The sequence below is a fragment of the Mizuhopecten yessoensis genome, unplaced genomic scaffold (assembly GCF_002113885.1).
Source record: "Mizuhopecten yessoensis strain PY_sf001 unplaced genomic scaffold, ASM211388v2 scaffold8937, whole genome shotgun sequence".
In the NCBI taxonomy this organism is placed as follows: Eukaryota; Metazoa; Mollusca; class Bivalvia; order Pectinida; family Pectinidae; genus Mizuhopecten; species Mizuhopecten yessoensis.
The window spans coordinates 521,885-549,137 of record NW_018407797.1 but is presented as its reverse complement, the minus strand read 5'-3'; the positions used below and the strand labels follow the sequence as shown (position 1 = coordinate 549,137).

The 27,253-nt window shown below is 38.3% G+C and overlaps 2 protein-coding genes across 2 annotated transcripts in view; both read right to left on the bottom strand.

Annotated features, from left to right (window-relative positions):
• Window positions 1-1,052: 1,052 nt before the first annotated feature.
• Window positions 1,053-6,400, bottom strand: LOC110456888 (transmembrane protein 50B-like). Its single transcript, XM_021507924.1, has 6 exons — window positions 6,219-6,400; window positions 4,988-5,100; window positions 3,095-3,162; window positions 2,240-2,332; window positions 1,810-1,873; window positions 1,053-1,390 (listed from the first exon to the last, which is right to left on the bottom strand). Exons 1-6 carry the CDS (start codon window positions 6,315-6,317, stop codon window positions 1,345-1,347), a joined length of 483 nt encoding a protein of 160 aa, XP_021363599.1. The 5' UTR covers window positions 6,318-6,400; the 3' UTR covers window positions 1,053-1,344.
• Window positions 6,401-17,925: 11,525 nt separating this feature from the next.
• The window catches only part of LOC110456909 (ras-related and estrogen-regulated growth inhibitor-like), a 33,191-nt gene continuing 23,863 nt past the window's right edge, over window positions 17,926-27,253 (bottom strand). The window contains exons 4-5 of the mRNA XM_021507952.1: window positions 19,701-20,331; window positions 17,926-19,289 (exon numbers count right to left, since the gene is read on the bottom strand). Coding sequence (XP_021363627.1) covers window positions 19,894-20,331 — 438 coding nt within the window. The 3' untranslated portion in view covers window positions 17,926-19,289; window positions 19,701-19,893. The remainder of the gene's footprint in view (window positions 19,290-19,700; window positions 20,332-27,253) is intronic.

The window sequence follows — 27,253 nt, the reverse complement described above, 5'->3', positions numbered from 1 at the left end:
ACACAATATATACAGGTATAAAAAATCTAGATGAGAGAGAACATTTCCTCCGTGTTAACATATTGAATAAACATAAAACACAAACGGTAAACATAACAATCGCTTTCCCGAATTGCTACAAGTCCTGTTTTCATCCGATTACACCCCCTTTGTAATAAATACCCCCAACCCAACCACCCCCTAATTCTGTCAATCAGTCTTGGATTAAAAGTTTCTACTTTCTTTTTCCTTGTTCACTTATATACATGTTATTGCAGTACTGTATTCTATTAAAATGTTATCTTTTTTTGGAAAAATAAATTTACATTTCATTTAACAGAGTTACTTCCCTTAGTTATCACTGTCGGTAAGCATACTACATTATAGCTATTTTGTAAACATTTCGTACAAAAAGCAATTAAGTTACATAAGAAAATACTACAGCTTGGGTTAAGTATTACACATTTTATGATGACTTGATGTAAGGCTAATATGATGATGTCAATGTTATAAAAGTTATGAAATTCTATTTTAAGTACCAGTACATGCCTTTCTTAGATTATATTGATACATCCTGGTGGAATTTCACACCAGAATTTCAATCATAAAATGGTTGAATTCACAAAAATGATCCCAAATAAATACATCCACAAATCTCTACCCGCTGAGAGTATATACATCATGTATACAGAACTCATTTCAGTTGTACATTTTCATTGCTGTGCTCTGTTGTGTGTTTCTAGTGTTATGCTCTGTTGCATGTTTACTGGGTCTTTCCAGTGTTATGCTCTGTTGGGTCTTTTCAGTATTATGTTCTGTAGGGTCTTTCCAGTGTTATGTTCTGTAGGGTCTTTCCAGTGTTATGCTCTGTTGGGTCTTTTCAGTATTATGTTCTGTAGGGTCTTTCCAGTGTTATGTTCTATAGGGTCTTTCCAGTGTTATGTTCTATGGGGTCTTTCCAGTCTTATGTTCTGTAAGATCTTTCCAGTGTTATATTCTGTGGGGTCTTTCCAGTCTTATGTTCTGTAAGATCTTTCCAGTGTTATGCTCTGTTGCATGTTTACTGGGTCTTCCCAGTGTTATGTTCTGTAGGGTCTTTCTAGTGTTATGTTCTGTAGGGTATTTCCAGTATTATGTTCTGTAGGGTCTTGCCAGTGTTGTGTTCTGTAGGGTCTTTCCAGTGTTATTTTCTGTAGGGTCTTTCCAGTGTTATGTTCTGTGGGGTTTTTCCAGTGTTATGCTCTGCAAAGTTCTACATTTCCAGAAAGGTGTCTTTTGTTGTCCTTTTTCAGAACAAGCATATGCACAAACTAGAAAACTGCAGTCATAGTTCAGAGTTTTTGGTTCTTTCTTGCCCATTAATTTCTATCCCCACAAATCTTCAGTCCTGCCAAACTTGAACATCAAGGAACTGAAATAGAAGAATAAATTGTAATTCAAAATGTGATCAGTACATTAAACTCTACTTAAAAAATGGTATGGAATTCCAAAAACTCCGCCCTAATTGTTCCTATTTTCATCCATGAAATTTTTCAATTTTATACAAATGCAAACAAAAATGTTTCTTTATTAAACATACCAATAAAGTACAATTATGTATAGATAATGAAATTCTCATCAATACAAAATAATATCATGATTGAAATTTATTTACTGTTATACTATGATTAAATGACCCTCATTTATATACAATAAATACCTTGATTTAACGATCCTCACATTTACATACAATCCTCCACTCATACCTGTATTATCAATAATCAATACTTCCCTACATCTCCCCTATAGCTCTCTCCTCATATGTTTCTATCTGGAATAGACCTCACTTACCTGAAGAATATCAGTGCATTTTGCAGGAAGATAGCTATTCCTGGCCATTGGTATTGTTGATCACCTAGAAAAAATAACATATTTTGATAAAATCTCAGTTTGATTATGTGTTTCTGTTGTTCTCCATAGCACTTTTGCCAACCCCAGGGGAAACTTATTGTCATTTTGTCACATGACTCGCAACCTAATTCCCATCTTTCACACTATTCCTATACAATACACAGGAGCATAGAATCTGATAACACTCGGGGATGAATGCAGAAATAGAAAGTTAGTACCGTTTTTTCAAAACTACAAATACTTTACAGTACATATTTTATTTCTTTTTCATTAATGCTCAAACTTTATATTCCTGATCTTTGATTTGAAAACTGGAATGTAGACTATTGATGTTTCATTGTTTCCTTGTGACACAAAAGTTAAAACTTACCTTGTACAACATAGAATCCAAAAAGAATCCACGATGCAGCGATGAGAGAACCGAAGGACAATAGAAAGCCAAGGAACAGCCAAACACGGGCACCTGTAACAGTTCAATGCATCACATGACAAAACCCTTGATCACATGATAAAATCTAGGTCATTCATTGGCTATTTACATAGATGAAGCCATTAACATTTCTTGACAGCAGGGTAATATTGCCAAAAATGTGCTCTACTCATAGAGCAACAATTTAACTCATTCATCCCTGAAGTTTCATTATGAACTATCCCAACCATTGAATTGGAAGAGTTCAAATGTGTCTTCAGGAGTGAATGAGTTAAACTAAAATGTCACAATTAATTGATACTGATGCCATTGAAAACTAACTCATCTTCATGCTTAAAGCCAATTTTATCAGATGGTTTAAAAATATAGTGTGGTTTAAAATATTTCGCGATCAATCAATTCACCATACCATAATAACACACTCCCGTACTGAATCAATATATTTTAAACTTGGAAACAAATTAACATTACAGATGAAATTAACATAGAAACTATTAGCACCGAGATCAGGGAATAAACAAGCCAGAGTTTGCTCTGGCCCTGACACCAGACTTAGACATTTTGATAAATAGATGTCTGGTGTGAGGGCCAGAGGAAACTCAGGCTAAAAATAAAACCTGCATAGGACACATTCACCCACCAAGTATTTAGTTAAAGACCAACCTCATACTCCTGGAGAGCTCTATACAGGCAGGCAATTTTAGTACTCCAAATTTTGTATAAATGTTTATGACATAACCTTTCAGTGCATGATGTAGATATTAAAATTCAAGCCAATAATTGTCCATTTCTTACCTGTCTGTCCAATACACCCCGTTGTGTAAGCCTCCCCTCGGATCTGTCCATTTGATACAGAATTTATTCTGAAGAAAAAAAAGTGAATTATTAAAACAATTGCCATTTATAAATATTCAATTCCCTTTGCCCAAAGATTCTCTATAACAAGTTTGGTTAAAATCCCTTCAACGGTACAGAAGGAGAAGGATCTTTAATGTTTTCCTCTATTTCCCCTAATGGGCCCCACTCATCTGCTCCAAAGAAGGGACCATACCCTCCGTTTATACAAACTTGAAGCTCCGGTGTCCAAAGATGCTCTAGAACAAATTTGGTCAAAATCCTTCTATTGGTTGAGAAGAAGAAGATTTTTTAAGATTTACCTATTTTCCCCCTATTTTGCCCCACCCCTCTGCCCCCCAGGGGGACCATACCCTCCGGTCATACAAAACTGAGAACCCTTTGGCCAATGATGCTCCAGACCAAATTTGGTCAAAATCGCTTCATCGGTACAAAAGGAGAAGGATCTTTGATGTTTTCCTCTATTTCCCCTAATGGGCCCCACCCATCTGCCCCTAGTAGGGGCCCCACACACCTCAGTTTATACAAAATTGATACTTTTGTCCCTAATCATGCTTCAGACTGCATTTGGTTTAAATCCCTTCAATTATTTAGTAGGAGAAAAAAAATCCTCTATTTCCCCTATTGGGCCCCATCCCTCCACCCCCAGAGGAGCCACACCCTCCGTTTATACAAACTTGAGTCTCCTTTGTCCAAAGATGCTCTAGGACAAATTTGGTCAAAATCCTTCTATTGGTTGAGAAGAAGAAGATTTTTTAAAGATTTACCTATTTTCCCCCTATTTGGCCCCGCCCCCAGGGAGACCATACCCTCCGTTTAAATACAAAACTGAGAACCCTTTGGCCAATGATGCTCCAGACCAAATTTGGTCAAAATCCTCTGAGCCGTTCAGGACTAGTAGCGTTTTAAAGGAAAAAGTTGACGGACACCGGACGACAGACGCTGCACCATGGGATAAGCTCACTTGGCCCTTTGGGCCAGGTGAGCTAAAAATAAGATCTTTGATAATATATAGCCATCTTTATTCTAAGCAAAGCTTGGTGGGAAGCCAAAAACCAGAACAATGATGAGTGATTAATAATGAGATATGAGTGTAATTTTCTGTAAGTATTTCAGGTATTGAGTTTGTTACCTTGACAGGACCAGAAGTAGTCTATTGCAGTTCTAAGGTGAGGTGTAATGTGTGCACACAACTCTTTAAATGTTATACCAAACTGTTGTCACAATGTTTACAAATATTGCCATTTCAAATATTTTAGGGAGGTAACTCCAGATAAAATTCAAACGTTGTAGGCTATGAGATGTACACAGGGTTTTTTTGTTATCTTTTTCGGAGCTGTCCTTCTTGTAACAAAACTTCGTCACTGTATAAAGATAATACATACATGTACAATGTACAAAACATTGTGCTGCATAACCTTTAGAGAAGCTAATTTTTCTTTTTCAAGATTATAGATTACAGTGCTCCACATGCGTGCATGTTCATCCTTGTGATGTGTATCGGTATATCGGTTCTAATATGCAGGGAGAGTGCTTCCAGCAGCACTTTTTTTCAATGGTTTTTATGGTGAAATTACACTAAATTATTACAGCACATGAGCACAGACACTGTAGCACATATACTCTAGACTGTTTCAAACTGAACTTTTGGAATTCTGTTGGTAGGAGAAAACACACTCCCAGAAAATTCAGTGCTGCAGCGACTTGTGCAGAAGGCCATAGCGTTAATCACTCAGCCAAACTCACATGTATGTTATGCAAAGGTGGGTGGGGGGGAATGAATATAAAGTGTTGTCTGTCTGAAATATGTAGGTCTTGACTTTTGTAGCTTACATAAAGAATGCCACAGTGCCTATGGCCCCACATGTATGAAATGCATGGTTAAAGTCAGCGTTGTCCGGAACCAGTGCTGCAGCATCAATGACACACCACCAGCCAGTAAAGAACTGAAAATAAACAAATTATAATGTTTTCAATACAGCTGGCGCATAAAATTATAGGACATTATTTATTTACACTGATTCCATGCTTCAGCATGAAAACAGGGCCTGTGTTCGTGAAACTGTTCTCATGCTCAAGCATGGTTTTTGTCAATTTTTGTGCTCAAACCGATTTTCTTGTGACTCACTTAAATCATGTCAAACGATCAAAAAGTCAAATGTAAACATTGAAAACTTTTTTTCTCGCTTTAAGTCTCCTCAAATGTTTTCTTAATCATTGAGCACAAAATCTATGATTGAGCATGAGAATGGTTTTATGAATACTCAACCTGCCAAGTGACCTGGTGAATCATCGGGTTACACCTGGAATTTTAGCCCTTCACCCACGTAACAACTTCACATGCTGGGTTACGATTTTGACCTGGATTTCGTCAATTTCAACTGATCAACAGTATTATGCTGTACAGACCCTGGTGATGCATTGGAATCTCCAAAACATGTCACAAGATCTAGAGAGGTCATATCAGGTACCTGGACATGTTGGTGAACACCTGGTGAGAATAATGACCAGGTAAAGTCATCTTGTCACCATTTCTTAGATAATGTGACTCATATTAGTCATGAGCTGAAATTTCCTTAGTTTGTTTTGACAGGTGTATGCATGTATATATGCCTATATGTATGCCAAATTTAGCAACCATATCATAAATATCTTCCAGATAAGGCCTTGTACCAAGCGGTCTCCCTATACTACTACTCCTATAACGACAATTGCACTCATACCTCATGAGTTCTGTCGCATTTATTGGAAGGAAAAGAAGAATCGAAGAAGGCCGATGGTCGATGACCTAAGCTGTTAATAGGACGTTAAACAAAATCTGCCTACTGTTACACGGCGCCTGTCAAAAGTATCTCGCCGTGTAAACCTCTAACACTGTTGGAGTACCCTCCCTACGTCCAGGTTACATTTAATTTATATCATCTTTTACTGTATCAGAACATAGAATTTGTACTCTTCTTAGATTTTGTGACTCATGCTTGTGATCATATACTGGAAGGCCGGATTGTCAATATTTACATGGAATGCATGACATTTCGTGATGCTGATCTGCACTTCCACTTACCAACACCCCTGAAATGATGGCCACGACGGCATTCCTTCTCTCCCCGAGTTCGATACAATCACACTTCGGGATCTGACAGTTATCTAGGATCCCAGACATGACGGAGCGAAGATGTACACAACTCAAAACAGCTCACAATCGCTAAATATGACTGATGTGACAATCATGTGATGAGTGGCAAAAGAAACCCTGGAAAATAATACCCGGCCGGAACTAGATTGTAATAACCGGTCGATCAAGCCTGAGGGTGATGAGGAGGACCCGGTAGGAGGTATAGGGGGATAGAAACTTGGGAGGAGTGGGATTGGATGATGCTTACTTTGCTTAAAAATTCAAAATATCTAGTTTCCCTTCCCTTCTGTTGTTTACTACCCTAAGGGGAAATAACTCCCCTATACTGTCCTCGTACCAGTGCTGAAAGATATATATATGATTTAAATTTACCAGCAAATCAATACAAAAATTAAACATTTATTAAAAAAGAATCGAAACGAAATCACCCGAACATTTATATCAACAACAGTGTTCCGATAGTAAAATGCTATGTGGCCAGGGCTGGATCTGGATCCTGCCACACAAAGCTACAGGACCAGACTCAGTACCAGCAAGATTTTTAAAGGATCTGTCCAACGAACTGGCACAAGCCCTTCGTTTCATTTACTAGATNAAGAGTAAAGCTGCTAATTACAGGCCAGTCTCGTTGACTTCCATCTGCAGTAAGGTCAGTGAGCACATTCTCCACTTTACCATCTTGGACCACTTTGAGACCCACAACATACTTACAGACGCCCAGCACGGATTCCGGAGTAAACGTTACTGTGAAACACAGCTTATCGCAACCATCCAAGACCTTGCAAAAGGACTTTCCAATGGACAACAGATGGATGTCATACTACTTGACTTTGCGAAAGCCTTTGACAAGGTACCGCATCAACGTCTACTTCACAAACTCCACTACTATGGAATCCGCGGTTCAACCCTAAGCTGGATTGGAAACTTCCTTAGCAGTAGAAAGCAGCACGTTTTGGTAGAAGGAGCTAAGTCAACCGAGGGAGACGTGGATTCAGGAATTCCATAGGGAACGGTCATAGGACCCCTACTTTTCCTGACTTTCATCAACGATTTGCCTGAAATTGTGAGCTCTTCTGTCAAACTGTTTGCGGATGACTGCTTGATATACAGGAACATAGAAACATCTAACGATAGTAAGATCCTACAAGAAGACTTGAATGCTTTAGAAAAGTGGGAAAAAGACTGGCAAATGGCATTCCATCCAGAAAATTTTTCCGCCATCCACATCGCGAAGAAGAGGAAAATAGTTGACACCAAGTACCAACTTCATGGCCACACCCTTGAGACAGTTCCAGGTGGAAAGTACCTTGGAGTAAACATAAGCTAAGACCTATCGTGGCGGGATCACATTGATCAGACAACTGCCAAGGCCTCAAGAACAGTAGGACTTTTGAGACGTAACCTCAGGAACTGTCCACAAGCAGAAAAATCCCAGGCATGCACCACCTTAGTCAGGCCAGTTTTGGAATACGCATCTGTAGTCTGAGCACCATACCAATACCATCAAAAGCAACAAATCGAAAACGTACAAAGACAGGCAGCACGATTTGCTACAGGGAATTACTACTCCCGAGACCCTGGTTGCGTTACTACCATGCTTAAGCAACTAAACTGGGAACCACTAGAACAGAGAAGAGTGAGAAATAGGATCATCATGTTCTACAAAATCATCAACAACCTAGTAGAAGTCCCCGTCCATCATCTCCTACAACAGACCAGCAGGGGGACTAGGAGTTCCCAAGCCAACAACATCAGACAAATAAGCACCAGAGTCGACGCATATAAACATTCATTCGTCCCTGCTACGATCAAGATGTGGAACTCAATACCATCAGATATCAGACGATTACCAACAGTAGACAGTTTCCGACACCACATACAGACCATTGATGTGGCCGGACTCATCCCCAGGCACTAGACAGGACTCCGAATTTTAACTGTAAATACCAGATTTTAGATGTACATACAGACAGATGTAAATAGTAAAGATTTAAGCTGTATGGCCAATAAGCGCCGGAGAGCCTGGAGTAGTGACACTCATCTGATGAGTCAACTCCTTAACGGGAAGAAGAAGAAGAACCCTGGACCTCCGATCACAGTCTCGTCGCTCTTACCGTATGATTTTCTTGGTATTTATACTGTATACTGCCGGAACATGCAACAGTCCTATGTGGTAGCTATGTACTATAAGGGAGGTAGGGAACATGCTACAGTCCTATGTGGTAGCTATGTACTCTAAGGAAGGCAGGGAACATGTAGCAGTCCTATGTGGTAGCTATGTACTATAAGGGAGGTAGGGAACATTCTACAGTCCTATGTGGTAGCTATGTACTCTAAGGAAGGTAGGGAACATGTAGCAGTCCTATGTGGCAGCTATGTACTATAAGGGAGGCAGGGATCATGCTACAGTCCTATGTGGTAGCTATGTACTCTAAGGAAGGCAGGGAACATGTAGCAGTCATATGTGGTAGCTATGTACTATAAGGGAGGTAGGGAACCTGTAGCAGTTCTCTGTGGTAGTTATGTACTATAAGGGAGGTAGGGAACAAGTAGCAGTCCTATGTGGTAGCTATGTACTTTAAGGGAGGCAGGTAACATGCTACAGTCCTATGTGGTAGCTATGTACTTTAAGGGAGGCAGGTAACATGCTACAGTCCTATGTGGTAGCCATGTACTATAAGGGAGGTAGGGAACATTCTACAGTCCTATGTGGTAGCTATGTACTCTAAGGAAGGCAGGGAACATGTAGCAGTCCTATGTGGTAGCGAAGTACTATAAGGGAGGTAGGGAACATGTAGCAGTCATATGTGGTAGCTATGTACTATAAGGGATGTAGGGAACATTCTACAGTCCTATGTGGTAGCTATGTACTCTAAGGAAGGCAGGGAACATGTAGCAGTCATATGTGGTAGCTATGTACTATAAGGGATGTAGGGAACATTCTACAGTCCTATGTGGTAGCTATGTACTCTAAGGAAGGTAGGGAACATGTAGCAGTCCTATGTCGTACCTATGTATTATAAGGGAGGGAGGGAACATGTAGCAGTCCTATGGGGCAGCTATGTACTATAAGGGAGGGAGGGAGCATGCTACAGTCCTATGTGGTAGCTATGTACTCTAAGGAAGGCAGGGAACATGTAGCAGTCATATGTGGTAGCTATGTACTATAAGGGAGGTAGGGAACATGTTAAAGTTCTATGTGGTAGCTATGTAATATAAGGGAGGCAGGGAACATGCTACAGTCCTATGTGGTAGCTATGTACTCTAAGGAAGGCAGCGAACATGTAGCAGTCCTATGTGGTAGCGAAGTACTATAAGGGAGGTAGGGAACATGTAGCAGTCCTATGTCGTACCTATGTATTATAAGGGAGGGAGGGAACATGTAGCAGTCCTATCTGGTAGCTATGAACTATAAGGGAGGGAGGGAACATGCAACAGTTCTATGTGGTATTTATGTACTATAAGGGAGGTAGGGAACAAGTAGCAGTCCTATGTGGTAGCTATGTAATATAAGGGAGGGAGGGAACATGCAACAGTCCTATGTGGTGCTATGTAATATAAGGGAGGGAGGGAACATGCAACAGTCCTATGTGGCGCTATGTAATATAAGGGAGGCAGGGAACATGCAACAGTCCTATGTGGAAGCTATGTACTATAAGGGAGGCAGGGAACATGCAACAGTCCTATGTGGTGCTATGTAATATAAGGGAGGGAGGGAACATGCAACAGTTCTATGTGGTAGCTATGTACTATAAGGGAGGGAGGGAGCATGCTACAGTCCTATGTGGTAGCTATGTACTCTAAGGAAGGTAGGGTACATGTAGCAGTCCTATGTGGTAGCTATGTACTATAAGGGAGGCAGGGAACATGTTACAGCCCTGTGTAGTAGCTTTGTACTATACTCCTGTTGTAATAAGTGTATTCTGATTGGAGATTACTGCTTGTGTCATGGGTTATGTCTGATTGGACACCCCTGTTGTAATAGGTGTGTTCTGATTGGAGGTTCCTACTTAGGTAGGCTTAGCCCTTCATCAGGCATTGAATGGTCTTCACCCTTATGGATGTGACGTATGGGTGATGACCATGATTCAATCCCTGACTAAGGGCTAAGCCCGAAAGCTTGGACGTAGAGTGAATGTTGCTATCTATTTTGTTTTGCACCTGGTAGACTTTTATTGATAAAGTTAAAAATAGTTTTTAGAAAAAACTGAAAATCAATCAAACATTCTGCCTTCATTGCATAAACAGCGCTCAAGAGAAGCTAGAGTTATCTTTCTTGAAACCGCGTACAGTAAGAGGATCGATCTTTCCTCGCACGCAGTTCAAATTTCCGCAGAAATATTTTCTGGGGGGTGGGGGATGTGATGAGGTTGTGGCGATGTTTGGGAGGGGGAGGCTGCACTACTTGAAAAATAGGGAGTGGGAGGGGAGGATGTGAGGGGAATTCAAAGGGTACTGGTGTTGGAAGATATTGGTATTGATAAGTGAAGGGAGGACAGGGCTATGTGGGTTTTCCTTCCAGCCGTAGCCGTTCCGAGATCCAGTCTATAAATCAATACTGACTTACCACTTTATACTGCTTACATTGGTTTGTATGAAAACTAAGCCTAGATATTTTTATTTAAATGAAAACAGAACCTTTAACACAAACAAAATTGTATGAACAACCTAGCCTGCTGATGATGGGAGGCGGAACAGTTGCTGCCCCCTCCCGCCCCGGCCCTACCCGCACGTATAGCAAAGCCAGGAGGAAAATGTTTAAAAATAACATTGTTTTATCCATTTGTGACATATATTCAGTCTTTTTCATTGTTTGGAGGCAATTGTTTATGTGTTAGTTCTTTTTCGAGCATGATGTAGGTTTAGAAGAGATATTAGCTTAGTTTCCAGGCTGTCTCGGTACAGGTGTCATTTCCCCCCTAAAAATAAGTGGAGAAAAAGCGAACATCTCATCAAAATGCATTTATCTTGTATCAATTAATAGGAAATGTCTAACAAGGATGTACCAAGATGAACTGAACAAAGTGATAAGTCACTGACACTGGCGTTGTAAGAGGCATATGGCCCTAGACAATTAGGTACGTTATTCTCGTTAACAATACTTGAATTACATTAAACTCCCGTTTTACACGCTCAAATATGCCCATTACATGTATTTATTTGCGATAGTCTAGACAACACATCACGTATTTTTGCCTCCTGTACAAGCAGTCCGAAATAACTGATTATCTCCTTTTATTTATATTTTGATAGGAGGGGGATGGGGTCGGAGTCTGTTAGCCCCCGATTTTAGTCCAGAAATCATTGACCCGACCCTGTTAGTCCATTTTAGTCCAAAGTCAGTTTTCGAAGAATTTCAGCCAGATTTAGTCCAAACTTTAATCAGTTGTCCGAGTCCATTTAAGTCCGGACATTGATAGCCGACTTTTTATTCTGAGATTTAGAATGGTTAAGGCTAGCATGTGCATTTTTATTTTTTGAACTGGTACAGGCCCAAACCGTCAAGGTCATTGACTGATACCAATACAGGGTGCCTATCTACAGCGATTACTGCCGAATGAGTTTCTGAGTAGACTTCCCAGTTTAATGTGTTTTTGTGTAACACACATGAGGATAACAGGATCCGGAGATTATCTACGTAAGCTGATTTTGGTTGTAGGGGTTCTAACCTTGATAAGGATGTGCTGCAAGGGCGAGCTCCCTGGCCAATAACAGGTGTTGTGCTGCAAGGGCGAGCTCCCTGGCCAATAACAGGTGTTTAGAGGGGATTCCGAGCCAATATCGGGAGATAAAAACACTGGCTTGCTCCTGTTGACAAGTCATCTATTTATAGAGTTTAATTTAAATTAAGGATATCGACTGTTGTCGAGTGTATCAAGTCGACCTCGGTTGATCCATCAGCAGAAAACATTGTTTACTTAGACTAAATTCTTCGTCTCTTCATTTATCCATTACAGGATTTGACTTGATGTGCTGTGATCTTCGTTTTTACAGCACTGATTTTGACCTTCGCCTTAATACAGTTGACATTTACCCATGCGTCTCTCACTCGAGTGTCAAGGTAGCATGGTAGCATGTTTTCCCAATTGTAATTGAAACAAATGCGCAGAAGCAGAAATAAACTTTGCGCTTACATTACAACTCTCTGCCCACTCTGCTTCCTTTTATCCAAAATATAACGACTATTTCGTCTTTTAATAATCTAGGGCAAGATGAGCCATTCTATATATTAGCATATTTAACTTGATTGTTTATATGCACTTGGAAGGAATTAAGCCTAGGTGACAATTTAAAAATCTTCTTTCTGTTCTTAAGAAAAAAGAAATGAGATAAATTTAAATTCAACAATGTCGTAAAACAAAGTGTAATCCATAATGATTGATTAAACAAATAAAACTTCCATGTGATTTTATATAATCAAAACAAGTAATGCGGTTCAATTGATTGTATGGAGGATTTCATAACTTCATATTCACAAATCACTATTTTGTCAGTTGTCGGCGAAAATATGTATGTGTACATGTATGTATGCAATGTTTTATGTAGTCGTGACGTAATCTTTTGCGTTCTTTGATAACCTAGCGGACAAAGTCATAACTAGTGTTTATTTGGACATACTGACGACAGAAGGTGTGTGAAAGGGAAAATTACACTAAAAAGCTTTATTTTGAAGAATGTATCAATGTTTAGCAGATTATGGCGCTGGATGGCGCTCCGCGCAGTAACCAAACGTTGAACGTCGTATCACGACACAGTACTAAGATTGCTGTTAGTAACAGTGGACTTGGCCTTCAACTCATTCACCCCTGAATAACACATTTAAACTCTTCCAACGCAAAGGTTGGAATAGTTCGTTATGGATTTTCAGGGGTGAATGAGTTAATTGAATGAGAAATTAACCCAAAAAACCCTTTTTTTTCCTCTGAGTGCTAATTTTTACACGACACACATCTTATAAAATTTACGGTCATCATGTGAAATGTGATTCAGGCCAAAATGAGGGGCTAGAGCGGAGAGAAGGCGAAATATTTTGCCATTAAACAAGAGAAGTCAGACTTTTAAGGAATGTTATGATAATACACCAGTGAATCTATATGTACATTTATGCCCCATGCGATTAGATTACACATTTTGTCTAATATACTGAGAAAATAACTCAAGAAGATCTTCCTATGGAAACTTGCAAGATAAGCCATTTTTCGGAGTGAGTTTCCAGACTCAAAAAACATCAAACATTGACTGACGTCATATCCGCAACATCTGTTTCCACGGAAAAATTGAATGTATCAATATGGCGGGAATTAGTATCAATAGTAGCTCGCAGATTTGTTGTTGGTGGAGAGGCCATGGAGAAGGTGCCAAAAACGATAATTGGAAAATGGCCTCTATGTAAACACTGCATCTCGGAAACCTAAACACGTGTCACTTCCCCCGGGCCACAGAAGAGGTGAAGATTGCAGTTGACGGCGAAAACATGCCGCCATTGATAAGCGGTTAGTGTGTCCATTAGCTACTCTGTTGATACATGTCAGATTCATGGTTTCTATATAGTAACGAAACGATACAGAGAGGGTTTCAACTTAGCTCTGCTGTTAAGTTAGAAGGACTGAGATTTGAGAGAGAAAAAAACCCGTTAACTTATTAATTATTAACAATTTGCTAAGATATATATACATATTGTTATGCATTTGATCTTTACCGTGCAAACTTGGTCCAAGACTCCTATAAGTGTATAAATTGTGGCTACCATTGCGAAAATGCCTACCACTTCTTCTTTGAATGTCACCCTTATACAAATGCTCGTACTATACTTTTTGATCATATAAATTTAACGTTGAGATTATTACTGTTTGGAAATGAAAATCTGGCTTTGGATACAAATTGTGATGTATTCAAACAAGTGCAAACTTTTATTAGATCTAGTGGAAAATTTTAACATGTTTCGATTATGAACTTGCCTTTAAAATATGTTTTTTTTTTATTGTATGTGTATGTGAATTAAACTTTAAGAATCGCTTCATACTATTATGAATTGTGATTGACAGTCTATATCATCATCTGTTGTTTTGAATTATTGTTGTAAGGAGATGGCTTCATAAGTTATAATAATTTGTGCCAAATCCTATTTTCCAATTTTGGTTAATAAAATATGTCAAGTTAAGTCCCATATTAAAATGAATTTTGCCATACTCGCGACCGGAAGTGCTGCTTTGCTAACGTCACTGGAAACACTTAAAATCAGGACCATGCGGATTAATAAAATCAGCTTTTGTCATGTATCGTCAGTTTTTGTTTCAGAGATATATAAATGCTATAAAGCGTGTTTAAATTGAAGAAAAATGTGTATATACTCCATTTTGGGAACCGAGGTTACGCAACGCTGAGAATAATGTGAGAGAGGTCTGGTATATTGGATCAAACAATTTCAAGAGTTAAGATATATTATCGAAAAGTAAGAAATAAAAATATCTCCAGACGCGGTGATATAACACAGATTTAATAGTTTCCCTGCCTTTGATAGGCCGTTTCCGTTACAGGCGTATCCCTCTGATCTCTATAAAGCCGCACATGCTGTTATTTGGGTTCTAATGATTATCCCCAGCGATCTTTATAGATATACGACCACAGGTATGCTAGTTCAGGGGCTGTATTTTACTTTGTATTGTAAGTTATTGCTGGTTTATGACTGGTGGTTTTATATATGTTATTCTATTATCTGTTGAACGCACGGACTTAGATCTAATCTAATTCCGTGGTTGAACGAGACTTAAGAATTTTTTTTCAATATAATAATCCTCTGGCGAGATAAAATAAAAAATCCGTGACGGGTTTAATTGCAATCTCCAACAAAAACGTGAACGAATTTTTAAGATCCCGCTCATCAGACGATCAAGATTCATAAGTCTATCTATTGTCTCCATTGCGGTGTATAATCCTAATAAGATGATGAGGTCACAATAACTGTTATTATATGCATGAACATTTCTCGCAATCACATTGGTCGGATCATATACACGATTTCTAATTAAATATAGCCTATATGGCCGATATTCGACGGAACCTGTCGTAGCGCATGCGCAGTTAAACCGGAACGCGATCTGTCAGACGACAGTAGAAGATGGCTGCTGGTGAACGTTTCTCCTCCGTTACATCAGGAAATTACCAAAACAAGAAAAAGAACCTAGACGACGTCTTCGAAAGCTACGATGCTGAACTGTTGAATTCAAACCTGGCTAAATTTTACACGGAGGCTCGCGTACAAAAATCAGAACCTTGAGTTTTGTTTTGTTTTATTTTATTGTTGAATCATATAATAAAACAGTTATGGGCTTTTGTGGTGGTAAATATGATCTGATATGAACCTGAAAAAGTGATATTGACGTCGGCTTCGTCTCGGTTAATATCACTCTTTCAGGTTCATATCACATCATATTCACCAGCACAAAAGTCCATAATTGTATAATATTGCATTGAGCGAATATAAGGATTGTACAAATCTTTTTGACATTCATGCAGGTATACATGCAAATGTGTTGGCTCCATATTGCATTCATGAGTAATTTGATGAATCTCGCGTTGTTTTCTGTTAAATTTAATGTTCAATAGTATCTACGGCAGGCCTATTTAAGTATCTGTATCGTCATTCATGTAACAACATTCCTGGAACAGCATAACGTCACCTAACCGTTTGTTTCTTACAATGGTTTCACGCTAGTCGAGGCAGGAGGAGAGGGATGCAAAATGACACTTCATTCAATTGCATTCAATTGCATTCAGAACAAAAATATGACTTCACCGGATAGTATTACTGTACCATGTATCGATGGTTATATAAATAGTGCTGTTTGTGATCCGTTTAGTGTTAATTGAGGTGTTTCTTTATGTGTTAACTCTAGTAAGTGATCGATGCTTAATGTGTGTACTTGTGTTGTTTGTCAGCTGTTTTACGATCTGCAGTTTTATATTTGTACGAGTGATATCTGTTTCTTTTGGCATGTCATCAAATAACAGACCTTTTAAAATAAGCGTATAATCTCTCTTCCTCGCGTTGTTCAATAAATATAGCCTTTACATCATTGTAGTCCTCTGCCAATGCTCACCTGTTTCTGTTTCCCTCACAGATATTACTAAAGGCTAGGGTATCACACGTTACACATGTTGTCCATTCATAAACTAGTCGAAACCTTCGGAAGTCTTCAATAAGCTTTGTACTATTGTCATGTACAAGTCACGGTCACGAACCGCTTCCGAAGGGAAATTTGATAGAAATTACTTTTATCATGCGATTTATTGAATTGTATCAAAATCGCACATATGTTTCTCATATATCTCCGGGCACACGTTAGTTAGATTCTAGGCAGTTACAGTTCCACTGGTGAAATGTGTTTTTTACCCATTGTGACTGTCTAAAAAATAAAAGAGACATTGCTCATCGTTGTGTATGTCGTATTTTTTCTTCTCCAAACAAGTTTGTTGGAATCTCCAATGTATGTAAACTTACTTTTTAACATACAATTCATCGCACAACAACCATAGTTTCTCACTCTAAATTAAGATTGTTTCGTTCAATTCATTCACTGTCAAAAGAAGGCACGTGTTGGTTTTGTCACACCGATAATTTGAGGCTTGGGTGGATGTTGTTATCATTCTCGTGTGAGTGAGTAATGCACGTGCCTTGCCAAACCGTTTAGAGCACTGACATTAGCAGATACGTCGTTGTTACTGACGAAAATAGATTTATCTTAGGTTAATAACTAGTTAGTTATGTATACGAGTGCTACTTCCGGTGTGGTAATTGTTGTTTTCAAGCGTCCACTAGGCCTAACCCTGATCATGAAGGCTCTTTGAATGATTTGTAGATAAGTGTAATGTATGTTCATAGGAATGTAGGGGAAATGTTGGCGATTGTTTACAAAAAATCTCCCCGAACAGGTAAACACAAATTAAAAACTGTTTGAGTACCATCCAGGATCGCATTTTAAAAAACAAATCTATTAAAATGAAGTACAAACGGACCCATTTAAATGAAGTGTCATTAAGGTAAAAAAAATATGAAGTGATTTTTGTCAATATAAACTTGGGTTTCGAAGAAGCAAAAACTTCACCGACAGACAAGAACAGGTGACGTTTTGGAGATGGGTAAGAAAATAATTTGAAAATATGTTTGTAATTGTCCTGACACTTCTATTTTAAATGTCAACAGAACAAACATTAAGAAAATTGAATTAAATAGCCATATATATAGCTGTTGGCAACATTTTTTCGGAGTTTCTCTAGTTTTTAAGGGATTTAAACAGTTATTCATCAATAAAAAAAATCCTGATTTGAAAAAGAAGATATACGTTCATTTATTTTCGTTGTTTGATAAATATTTTGAATCATAGTAAGAGTATAGATGTTATTCTCGACTTATAACTTTGACCTTGACATGGTTGAATGCAGTGTGGTCACTCTTCGCGAGGTGGATAGATATTGAAGTTAGATGTCTCGCGAATAAATATCCAAACGTATTTATTTAAAAATAAGGAACATCAATGTTGTGGATTACAGTGCCATTCGTGAACCCATGCCCTCGTGAAATGTTGTTCGGAGCAAATTTTCGTGAAAATAATAATATTATCTCGTGTTGATTCTCCATGAACAGAACACCGGAATGTTTGTTAAATTAATTTTAATCATCAACTCTCTCACAGTAAGTAACGTATCACATTTTCACCGCAGAGGTCGTCTCAAAAGCAAATACTTTGATCTAGCACACTGAACGGCCATCGTCAAATGATTGAATTTATCTGATAACTTTTAAGCTCTTTCAAAATAAATAACTTACCTACTTTCAACTTTTAACTGACCATTTTCATGATAAGTGTTTTTGTTACCTGCCTAAGATGCCATTGTCATGTTCAAAACGAGGTGTGGGATTATCATTTCGACGTTATTTCTTATATATCTTTTTTTTGTCCAATTGTTTGGACTCACAATTGACTCAGTCTCACCGTTTCGTATAATCTTAATATTGTCACACTCGTTAAGGTCCCAGACAGGTCAGAAGAACACCAATAATAGTTAATAGAAATGTGCGTCACACAAAAGGGATCACGTCATCAAACTATGAAAGACTTCGTAGCGTTGTTGTTCATCCAAACACCATCATCCTACAAACATCAGCAGTATCCGATATTTATAATCAAGAGTAACTGGAATTCTAGTACACGCGTCAGAATATTTCTCATCACATCCTCGTCGAGACACTGTGTTAATTCATTTAAGGGTATATGCCACTTACAATCGTATACGTGATTTCGGGTAAGAGTTATCTCCCTTTAATAAGTCCATCTGGTAAGATTTTCCCGAGTGTTGTCAACTTGTCATCAATTCTTGTGTTATTTCTATTGCGTCATCAATTCCTGTGTAACTTTCAGCTTTCTGATCAAGGAGGTATAAGACACTGTGATAAAGTATACATCCTTAAACTATCATTGTGTCCGTTTCAGAACAAATTCGCATGCTTTCCATAAATTATGTCGATATGTCTATTCCAGGGTATCATAAACCGGTAATTCGACACACTGAGAAATTTCGTCTTCGGTAAACTAACTTCTGAAAACAGTTTAAGGCAGGAAGTGAAACATTGTACATCTTTACACATATGCACCACGCGAGAAAATGAAACAGCACAGACACGTGTATAAAACGACACGATATGCAGACTGTGGTATCCCATGTATAAAATAGCACATCGTCTCGTGCACTTGTTCACAGCTGTAAAAATACGTGTGACATATGCGTACTTTGTGCGCAAGATTGAAAGAAAAACTAAAGTTGCAAATTCCCTGTATGATTCATTCCGGAAAGCTGGTGAATAATGACCACACGTCCATGATATAAACAGACCCGAGTGTTGAGAATAACCGTCTGATTCCTCTACTGCCGTATACACCAGCACTCTGTCAGATTCCCTATCATAGCCACCAGGGAGACTGTCGGCGAACGCTGTGATTTCTGAAAAAACAAAGGTCCAATATCTGACTACAGTTACTTTTCAGTTTATTCCAACTAATATCATTGTTATCATATGCGAAACTGGTTCAGTCAAGACCTTTACAAACCACTGGTAAAGTGTCAGTATTGAGTGCATTCTATGAGGAAAGAATTAAAAAGTGTAAGTCCCTCGAAATGCAATTTTGATACGTGAACTTTTGCTGCAACAACATGCTCTGGACTTGTCATCTATTTTACAAGGGATTATTGCCGGTATATATAATATTTATTTTTTTTAAATTGGAGGCAGCTTCGTCCGGATTTAAAATATATTAGATTGATCAAAACGAACATTGCGTGGTCTTATTGGCATTATGTCTGAATATAAACAAGGTATTGCTTCAATTTCAAAATGATACACTCCATATTTACCTTTAAATGATGTTGCCTTAACAGTTTGGCGGGTTGTGTGACACCGGAAGCGGAAACTGCTCATGCGTAGTAAGACATCGATGTTGTTATTGCTGATAGAATTATGCTCCAAATTATCGAATTTATTAATCAAAATATAATCCATGGAATTAAAATAAATATCACATAAAAACTTCTTTCTGCACCACCACTATCAGGCACTGAGTGTCCGCCGAGCTGGGGCCTTCCCGGAAATCACTTTCTGTATGGCCTGTTTGAATCGAACGGACGAACTCGCCTTCCGCTGTCTTCCTTCACGCGCGTTTTTAGCTCGCCTACACTCGCGAAATAAGTCTTGGAACATGTCCGAAATTACGGAAACCTGTGTCCAGTCAGCGGCAGATACCTCGTAAAATTTACAGCCAATTTCGTCCGCCAATTCCATACCATGGTTTACAGGAACCTGACGATCGTGGAGCAAGTCCGACTTGTTTCCCACTAGGATACCGCTAATGGCGGTGGAATGGCGAACGTTTTCTACCTGACGCTTAATGTTGATGATTTCATCAAAACTGTCCTTGTCCGTTATGGAATACACGAACACAAAACAATCTCCCCACAATGCATACCCGTCCTTCCATCCTTCTTCCATCTACAAAAATTTAAAGGACACCATGATCACCGTACAGACATAGTTTTGCAGAGGGTGTAGAGTGTTTATTTTTCGTGTGATATTTATTTTAGTGCATGCTTTGTGTATTGATCGTGAATTCAATTATTTTTTTATCTATCAAACACCTTTAAAGCAATAATCGCTTTCAAGCTGAGTGAAAAGGTACGAAAAGGTCAGATCGCAAAATTTAAGGTTGCGCAATATAAATGTATAAGTAACCTTGATGCAGGAGATTTACTCGTAAAAAATATTTATATCACAGGCCCCGGGCAGCTTCTTAATAGACATGACAGGTGCGAAATGTTAAATCTCTCTCCAGATGTATTGTATATAACGTACAAACAACATATACACATTCTACATGGTACATACCTACCAGTAATTATCAAGAATTATTATCATTTTCCTAGGTAACAGTAGATGTAGTCCCTATTAGAACCACACTTTTATCGTTATTTTCTGTTGTTTTGTGATTTTCCTGTATGACTCGTAATATTGGTGTGATTGAAACCAAAACTATAACCGACATCATTACGTGATTTCTACAAAATAAATTTCAGGATTTACCCTTTGTTACTAGTAAGACCTGTTCACAATGTCTAGGATAGCTAGTGACCTAATTACGGCACTGGATTTGATGGGTCACCTCCTAACAGATACCACATGTGGTAAAGAAAACGCTCAGACGGGAACCGTCGGCACTTTCCTTAACGAGTGTTTGCTCGTTTACGGAAAGTTCCGACGATTCCCGATTGTGGCGGGGGTTAATGATGTCCTCCATTTCGTTTTTTTGTCTGGTCAGATTCTCTTGTTGTCTTTCAAATCGACTTCGAGTTTGTACTTTGACCCATTTTAACGGGTTTTTTTACGAGCTGGAAATTGTATGCCAAACACTTGGTATTGTCAGTTCCCTCGTTACTGTTAAACACTTAGTATTGTCAGTTCTCCCGTAACTGTTAAACACTTGGTATTGTCAGTCCTCTCGTTACTGTTAAACACTTGGTATTGTCAGTTCTCTCGTTACTGTTAAACACTTGGTATTGTCAGTTCTCCTATAACTGTTAAACACTTGGTATTGTCAGTTCTCTCGTTACTGTTAAACACTTGGTATTGTTAGTTCTCTCGTTACTGTTAAACACTTGGTATTGTCAGTTCTTTCGTTACTGTTAGACACTTGGTATTGTCAGTTCTCACGTTACTGTTAAACACTTGGTATTGTCAGTTCTCTCGTTACTATTAAACACTTGGTATTGTCAGTTCTCTCGTTACTGTTAAACACTTGGTATTGTCAGTTTTCCCATTACTGTTAAACACTTGGTATTGTCAGCTCTTTCGTTACTGTTAAACACTTGGTATTGTCAGTTTTCCCGTTACTGTTTAACACTTGGTATTGTCAGTTCTCTCGTTACTATTAAACACTTAGTATTGTCAGTTCTCTCGTTACTGTTACACACTTGGTATTGTCAGTTCTCTCGTTACTATTAAACACTTAGTATTGTCAGTTCTCTCGTTACTGTTAGACACTTGGTATTGTCAGTTCTCACGTGACTGTTAAACACTTGGTATTGTCAGTTTTCCCGTTACTGTTAAACTCTTGGTATTGCCAGTTTTCCCGTTACTGTTAAACACTTGGTATTGTCGGTTCTCCCATTACTGTTAAACACTTGGTATTGTAAGTTCTCTCGTTACTGTTAAACACTTGGTATTGCCAGTTCTCTCGTTACTGTTAAACACTTGGTATTGACAGTTCTCTCAGTACTGTTAAACACTTGGAATTGTCAGTTCTCCCATTACTGTTAAACACTTGGTATTGTCAGTTCTCTCGTTACCGTTAAACACTTGATATTATCAGTTCTCTCGTTGCTANCTTGGAATTGTCAGTTCTCTCGGTACTGTTAAACACTTGGTATTGTCAGTTCTCTCGTTACTGTTAAACGCTTGGAATTGTCAGTTCATTCGTTACTGTTAAACACTTGGTATTGTCAGTTCTCTCGTTACTGTTAAACACTTGGTATTGTCAGTTCTCTCAGTACTGTTAACCACTTGGTATTGTCAGTTCTCTCGTTACTGTTAAACGCTTGGTATTGACAGTTCTCTCGTTACTGTTAAACACTTGGTATTGTTAGTTCTCTCGTTACTGTTAAACACTTGGTATTGTTAGTTCTCTCGTTACTGTTAAACACTTGGTATTGACAGTTCTCTCAGTACTGTTAAACACTTGGTATTGTCAGTTCTCTCGTTACTGTTAACTACTTGGTATTGACAGTTCTCTCAGTACTGTTAAACACTTGGTATTGTCAGTTCTTTCGTTACTGTTAAACACTTGGCATTGTCAGTTCTCTCGTTACTGTTAAACACTTGGTTTTGTCAGTTCTCTCTTTACTGTTAAAAACTTGGTATTGTCAGTTCTCTCGTTACTGTTAACCACTTGGTATTTACAGTTCTCTCGTTACTGTTAAACACTTGGTATTGTAAGTTCTCTCTTTACTGTTAAACACTTGGTATTGTCAGTTCTCTCAGTACTGTTAAACACTTGGTATTGTCAGTTCTCTCGTTACTGTTAACTACTTGGTATTGACAGTTCTCTCAGTACTGTTAAACACTTGGTATTGGCAGTTCTCCCATTACTGTTAAACACTTGGTATTGTCAGTTCTCTCGTTACTGTTAGCTACTTGGTATTGACATTTCTCTCAGTACTGTTAAACACTTGGTATTGTCAGTTCTTTCGTTACTGTTAAACACTTGGTATTGTCAGTTCTCTCGTTACTGTTAAACAGTTGGTATTGTCAGTTCTCTCGTTACTGTTAAACAGTTGGTATTGTCAGTTCTCTCGTTACTGTTAAACAGTTGGTATTGTCAGTTCTCTCGTTACTGTTAACCACTTAGTATTGACAGTTCTCTCGTTAATGTTTAACACTTGGTATTGTCAGTTCTCTCGTTTCTGTAAACCTCTTGGTATTGTCAGTTCTCTCGTTACTGTTAGCTACTTGGTATTGACATTTCTCTCAGTACTGTTAAACACTTGGTATTGTCAGTTCTCTCGTTACTGTTAACCACTTAGTATTGACAGTTCTCTCGTTAATGTTAAACACTTGGTATTGTCAGTTCTCTCGTTTCTGTAAAACTCTTGGTATTGTCAGTTCTCTCGTTACTGTTAAACACTTGGTATTGTCAGTTCTCTCGTTACTGTTAAACACTTGGTATTGTCAGTTCTCCCATTACTGTTAAACACTTGGTTTTGTCAGTTCTCTCGTTACTGTTAAACACTTGGTATTGTCAGTTCTCCTAAAACTGTTAAACACTTGGTATTGTCAGTTCTCTCGTTACTGTTAAACACTTGGAATTGTCAGTTCTCTCGTTACTGTTAAACACTTGGTATTGTCAGTTCTCTCGTTACTGTTAAACACTTGGTATTGTCAGTTCTCTCGTTACTGTTAAACACTTGGTATTGTCAGTTCTCTCGTTACTGTTAAACACTTGGTATTGTCAGTTCTCTCGTTACTGTTAAACACTTGGTATTGTCAGTTCTCTCGTTACTGTTAAACACTTGGTATTGTCAGTTCTCTCGTTACTGTTAAACACTTGGTATTGTCAGTTCTCTCGTTACTGTTAAACACTTGGTATTGTCAGTTCTCTCGTTACTGTTAAACACTTGGTATTGTCAGTTCTCTCGTTACTGTTAAACACTTGGTATTGTCAGTTCTCTCGTTACTGTTAAACACTTGGTATTGTCAGTTCTCTCGTTACTGTTAAACACTTGGTATTGTCAGTTCTCTCGTTACTGTTAAACACTTGGTATTGTCAGTTCTCTCGTTACTGTTAAACACTTGGTATTGTCAGTTCTCTCGTTACTGTTAAACACTTGGTATTGTCAGTTCTCTCGTTACTGTTAAACACTTGGTATTGTCAGTTCTCTCGTTACTGTTAAACACTTGGTATTGTCAGTTCTCTCGTTACTGTTAAACACTTGGTATTGTCAGTTCTCTCGTTACTGTTAAACACTTGGTATTGTCAGTTCTCTCGTTACTGTTAAACACTTGGTATTGTCAGTTCTCTCGTTACTGTTAAACACTTGGTATTGTCAGTTCTCTCGTTACTGTTAAACACTTGGTATTGTCAGTTCTCTCGTTACTGTTAAACACTTGGTATTGTCAGTTCTCTCGTTACTGTTAAACACTTGGTATTGTCAGTTCTCTCGTTACTGTTAAACACTTGGTATTGTCAGTTCTCTCGTTACTGTTAAACACTTGGTATTGTCAGTTCTCTCGTTACTGTTAAACACTTGGTATTGTCAGTTCTCTCGTTACTGTTAAACACTTGGTATTGTCAGTTCTCTCGTTACTGTTAAACACTTGGTATTGTCAGTTCTCTCGTTACTGTTAAACACTTGGTATTGTCAGTTCTCTCGTTACTGTTAAACACTTGGTATTGTCAGTTCTCTCGTTACTGTTAAACACTTGGTATTGTCAGTTCTCTCGTTACTGTTAAACACTTGGTATTGTCAGTTCTCTCGTTACTGTTAAACACTTGGTATTGTCAGTTCTCTCGTTACTGTTAAACACTTGGTATTGTCAGTTCTCTCGTTACTGTTAAACACTTGGTATTGTCAGTTCTCTCGTTACTGTTAAACACTTGGTATTGTCAGTTCTCTCGTTACTGTTAAACACTTGGTATTGTCAGTTCTCTCGTTACTGTTAAACACTTGGTATTGTCAGTTCTCTCGTTACTGTTAAACACTTGGTATTGTCAGTTCTCTCGTTACTGTTAAACACTTGGTATTGTCAGTTCTCTCGTTACTGTTAAACACTTGGTATTGTCAGTTCTCTCGTTACTGTTAAACACTTGGTATTGTCAGTTCTCTCGTTACTGTTAAACACTTGGTATTGTCAGTTCTCTCGTTACTGTTAAACACTTGGTATTGTCAGTTCTCTCGTTACTGTTAAACACTTGGTATTGTCAGTTCTCTCGTTACTGTTAAACACTTGGTATTGTCAGTTCTCTCGTTACTGTTAAACACTTGGTATTGTCAGTTCTCTCGTTACTGTTAAACACTTGGTATTGTCAGTTCTCTCGTTACTGTTAAACACTTGGTATTGTCAGTTCTCTCGTTACTGTTAAACACTTGGTATTGTCAGTTCTCTCGTTACTGTTAAACACTTGGTATTGTCAGTTCTCTCGTTACTGTTAAACACTTGGTATTGTCAGTTCTCTCGTTACTGTTAAACACTTGGTATTGTCAGTTCTCTCGTTACTGTTAAACACTTGGTATTGTCAGTTCTCTCGTTACTGTTAAACACTTGGTATTGTCAGTTCTCTCGTTACTGTTAAACACTTGGTATTGTCAGTTCTCTCGTTACTGTTAAACACTTGGTATTGACAGTTCTCTCGTTACTGTTAAACACTTGGTATTGTCAGTTCTCTCGTTACTGTTAAACACTTGGTATTGTCAGTTCTCTCGTTACTGTTAAACACTTGGTATTGTCAGTTCTCTCGTTACTGTTAAACACTTGGTATTGTCAGTTCTCTCGTTACTGTTAAACACTTGGTATTGTCAGTTCTCTCGTTACTGTTAAACACTTGGTATTGTCAGTTCTCTCGTTACTGTTAAACACTTGGTATTGTCAGTTCTCTCGTTACTGTTAAACACTTGGTATTGTCAGTTCTCTCGTTACTGTTAAACACTTGGTATTGTCAGTTCTCTCGTTACTGTTAAACACTTGGTATTGTCAGTTCTCTCGTTACTGTTAAACACTTGGTATTGTCAGTTCTCTCGTTACTGTTAAACACTTGGTATTGTCAGTTCTCTCGTTACTGTTAAACACTTGGTATTGTCAGTTCTCTCGTTACTGTTAAACACTTGGTATTGTCAGTTCTCTCGTTACTGTTAAACACTTGGTATTGTCAGTTCTCTCGTTACTGTTAAACACTTGGTATTGTCAGTTCTCTCGTTACTGTTAAACACTTGGTATTGTCAGTTCTCTCGTTACTGTTAAACACTTGGTATTGTCAGTTCTCTCGTTACTGTTAAACACTTGGTATTGTCAGTTCTCTCGTTACTGTTAAACACTTGGTATTGTCAGTTCTCTCGTTACTGTTAAACACTTGGTATTGTCAGTTCTCTCGTTACTGTTAAACACTTGGTATTGTCAGTTCTCTCGTTACTGTTAAACACTTGGTATTGTCAGTTCTCTCGTTACTGTTAAACACTTGGTATTGTCAGTTCTCTCGTTACTGTTAAACACTTGGTATTGTCAGTTCTCTCGTTACTGTTAAACACTTGGTATTGTCAGTTCTCTCGTTACTGTTAAACACTTGGTATTGTCAGTTCTCTCGTTACTGTTAAACACTTGGTATTGTCAGTTCTCTCGTTACTGTTAAACACTTGGTATTGTCAGTTCTCTCGTTACTGTTAAACACTTGGTATTGTCAGTTCTCTCGTTACTGTTAAACACTTGGTATTGTCAGTTCTCTCGTTACTGTTAAACACTTGGTATTGTCAGTTCTCTCGTTACTGTTAAACACTTGGTATTGTCAGTTCTCTCGTTACTGTTAAACACTTGGTATTGTCAGTTCTCTCGTTACTGTTAAACACTTGGTATTGTCAGTTCTCTCGTTACTGTTAAACACTTGGTATTGTCAGTTCTCTCGTTACTGTTAAACACTTGGTATTGTCAGTTCTCTCGTTACTGTTAAACACTTGGTATTGTCAGTTCTCTCGTTACTGTTAAACACTTGGTATTGTCAGTTCTCTCGTTACTGTTAAACACTTGGTATTGTCAGTTCTCTCGTTACTGTTAAACACTTGGTATTGTCAGTTCTCTCGTTACTGTTAAACACTTGGTATTGTCAGTTCTCTCGTTACTGTTAAACACTTGGTATTGTCAGTTCTCTCGTTACTGT

Coding starts and splice junctions, on each gene's coding strand:
- LOC110456888 (XM_021507924.1), bottom strand. CDS start 6,317: ATGTCTGGGATCCTAGATAACTGTCAGATCCCGAAGTGTGATTGTATC. Junction 3,163..4,987: donor GGCACTGTGGCATTCTTTAT/GTAAGCTACAAA, acceptor TTTTTTCTTCAG/AATAAATTCTGTATCAAATG. Junction 1,391..1,809: donor AATGCACTGATATTCTTCAG/GTAAGTGAGGTC, acceptor CTTCTATTTCAG/TTCCTTGATGTTCAAGTTTG.